Source organism: Felis catus, chromosome F2 (genome assembly GCF_018350175.1).
Source record: "Felis catus isolate Fca126 chromosome F2, F.catus_Fca126_mat1.0, whole genome shotgun sequence".
Classification (NCBI taxonomy): Eukaryota; Metazoa; Chordata; class Mammalia; order Carnivora; family Felidae; genus Felis; species Felis catus.
Window position 1 is genome coordinate 82,244,736 of NC_058385.1, and position 3,284 is coordinate 82,248,019.

General features: G+C 72.4%; 1 protein-coding gene across 1 annotated transcript; it reads right to left on the reverse strand.

Annotated features, from left to right (window-relative positions):
• Positions 1-751: 751 nt before the first annotated feature.
• Positions 752-2,267, reverse strand: MAFA (MAF bZIP transcription factor A). Its single transcript, XM_023248573.2, has one exon. It carries the CDS (start codon positions 1,882-1,884, stop codon positions 781-783), a length of 1,104 nt encoding a protein of 367 aa, XP_023104341.2. The 5' UTR covers positions 1,885-2,267; the 3' UTR covers positions 752-780.
• Between the last annotated feature and the right edge of the window lie 1,017 nt (positions 2,268-3,284).

Below are 3,284 nucleotides of genomic sequence, written 5' to 3' on the forward strand. Positions count from 1 at the left end.
TTCTCTTGAAGATTAAAATAAGATATATTTCCCCAGGAGTCATAAATACGATCTGGTGCATAGAGAAATATCAGCAGGGGGTCCGGGCCAGCCCCCACCCGCAGAGCGCGGCGACCCCCCACCCCCCTCCCCCCCGTGAGTACTGTAGGGCAGCAGGACTGAACACGGCATAGGTAATACTCCTTGGCTTCAATCTCTAGGGGACGCCGGTGGCAGGGTGGGGGGCAGGCGGGCAGGAGGGCAGGCAGGGACCGGGCCCCTCCGAGCGAGCGACACATGCTGGGACACGCGGACGTCCGAGGGCGGACCCCGGCCGGGAACGAGGGGGCTTCCTCCGGGGTTTTCTTTCCTAATCACCGAGCAAAATAAATAGAGATACTTCGAAAATAAGATCGCTTTAAAAAGGAGTAGTAAAAAAGGGCAAGAAGGTGGGGCGGCAAAGACAGGCGGGGGGGCGGGGGTCGCGCGGGGCGGCGTCCGGCGGGGAACCGCGCTTGGCGTATGTACAAGCGGACGCCTGGAAGGAAGTTCGATCCGGCTCAACTTTCCTGGGAAGCCCCGCGCCCCGCGCGCACAGCGGCCGCGGCCACGTCCGGACGGCGAGCCGGGAAGGCAGGGGGCGCCGCGCGGCGAGACGGGGGGTGGGGGCGGTGGGGGTGGGGGTGGGGGGGCTCCGGTCCGGCGCCTGCGGACGCGGCGGCGGGGCGCGCGGGGCCTGCCCGAGCGCGGAGTCCGAGCCTCTGGCCGGCGGCGGCGGCGGCGCGGGCTCGGGCCCGGCGCTCACAGGAAGAAGTCGGGGGCGCCCTTGGCCGCGCCCGGCCCGGCCTGCGGCGGCGAGGACTCCCGCGGGAAGCCGGCCCCGCCCGCGCCCCCGGGGCCACCCCGGCCCGCCAGCTTCTCGTATTTCTCCTTGTACAGGTCCCGCTCCTTGGCCAGGCGCCCCACCTCCAGCTTCAGCTGCTCCACCTGGCTCTGGAGCTGGCACTTCTCGCTCTCCAGAATGTGCCGCTGCTGCACCCGCTTGAAGCGGCAGGACTGCGCGTAGCCGCGGTTTTTGAGCGTGCGCCGCTTCTGCTTCAGCCGGATGACCTCCTCCTTACTGAAGCCGCGCAGCTGCCGGTTCAGCTCGCGCACCGACATGGACACCAGCTGGTCGTCGGAGAAGCGCTCCTCCAGGCGCACGTGGTGGCCCGCGCCGCCGCCGCCGCCGTGGCCCGCGCCGGAGTGGTGGCCCGCGCCGGCGTGGTGGTGGTGGTGGTGGTGGTGGTGGTGGTGCGCGGCGTGGTGGTGGTGCGCGGCGTGATGCGCGCCGTGGTGGTGGCCGGCGCCCATGTCGTCCGCGCCGCCGCCGCCGCCGCCGCCGCCCGCGAAGCCCTGGCCCCGGAAAGCCTCGTAGGCCGCGGCGGCCGCCGGGTGGTGCGCGCCGTGGTGCCCGGCGTGGTGGCCGCTGCCGATGAGCGCCTCCACCGCGTCCTCGGGCGTCAGGTTGAGCGCCTCGGGGTTGAGGTGGTGCTGGTATCCGCTCATCCAGTACAGATCCTCCAGCGCCGGCTTCCCCGAGGCGCCCCCGACGGCGCCCGGGCCCCCGCTCGTCGGCCCCGGGGCGGTCCCGGCCTGCGCCGCGCCGCCGCCGCCTCCCGCGCCGCCGCCGCCGCCGCCGGTGCCCGGGCTGGGCGCGCAGAAGCTGGGCGAGGAGGGCACGGAGGAGCAGGGCGTGCTGAGCGGCGTCGAGGACAGCGAGCCGGGCGGCAGGCGGTGGCAGAAGCGCTCGGCCTCGGGCGGCTCCTTCTTCACCTCGAACTTCATCAGGTCGAAGTCGTTGACGTATTCGATGGCCAGCGGGCTGCTGGGCAGCTCGGCGCCCATCGCCAGCTCCGCGGCCATCGCCCGGGGCCCCGACCCCGCCGCCGCCGCCGCCGCCGCCGCCGCCGCGCCCGGCTGCGCCCCGACGGGAGGCCGGGCGGCGGGGGGGGAGGGAGCCGAGGGCCTCTCCCCCCCCTTCACTCCCACGGGCGGCGGGTCTCGGCGGGGGTGGCGCCCAGGCGCGCGGGGGAAAAGTTTCGCGCGGCCAACTTAGGGGCGGCCGCTGGGGACGCCGCCGGGCAGGGTTCTCGGGCGGCCCCGGCCGCACCCCGGGGCGGGGTGGCGCCGGCCGGCCGCGCTCTTCGTGCCCGCGTCGGCGGCCGGGCGGGCGGCCGGGAGGGTGGCGGTGCGGCCGCCGCCTCGGGCTGCTCGGGCTCCCCGCGCTCCGCCCGCGTACAACCGGCCCCGCCTCCACGGCTGAGCGCCGCGCCGCGCGCTCCCCTTTATAGAGCAGGGCATTCGGTCCCGCCTCTCTAGGCGGGGCGCGAGCCCCCAGGCCAATCGGAGCCCCGGACCCGCCGCCCTCATTTGCCTATCCCCATGGCAACCCGGAGCCCAGCTGTCAATCTCCTGCGGGGAACAGCTGTGGGAAGGGGTGCTGACTGGCCGCCGGCGAGAGGAGGGGGCAGGGCCCTCTGGTGGCCACCGGGGAGCACTGCACGCGCAGAGGGCGCGGGGCAGAGGGGTGCGGAGAACGCGGAGCGCGGGCGGCGCGGGGCGCGGCCTGCGGCCTCCAGGGCCTCGCACCCGCGACGGGGAGGCCGGAGAGTCTCGGGGAGCAGACGAGGCCCCTCGGTGCCTCGGTCTCCCCGCCGCCCCGCGGGCCGTGACCCCGCAGCCCCGATAGCGTGGCGGCGCCTGGACCTTCTGGCCTGCCGACACCGGTGCCACTGCGCGGCCGGGTCGGGCGCGGCGAGGGGAGTGCCGGCTATTTTTAGCCCCGCGGTTCGGGCGGGTTCAGGAATTTAGTCAACAAAGTTGCTGGCATCTCCGTTCGGCGGCTCCATCGCGGGACACCCGGCTCGGAGGGTGCGCGGCGCAGGTGGGGAAGAAGAGCGCGTGCCGGCGGGGGCGGGGCGCCGGGCCGAGGACCCGGGCCCGCGGCGCAGGTGCGTCCGGCTGCCCCAGGCTGTGGGGCTGTGCGCGCCCCCAAAGCAGAGAGCGGTCCTTGGCACACGCACCGTGCTGCGACGTGACCGAGAGCGCTCTGTCCCCTCCACCCCCCAACTGCTATACGGCTGTTACAGGACTTATACAATGAACAAATTCAATCTTAAATATTAACATCTGTGCGTAGAAAGAAAATTCTGGAAGGACCTGGGCAGGAAGTCCCCAGGGCAGCTTGCTTTTTAGGTTGTTGCAGGCATAAATGTGTATTAGTTTATAGTAACAAAAATTCGTACAATTGAGAGTGAAACCCC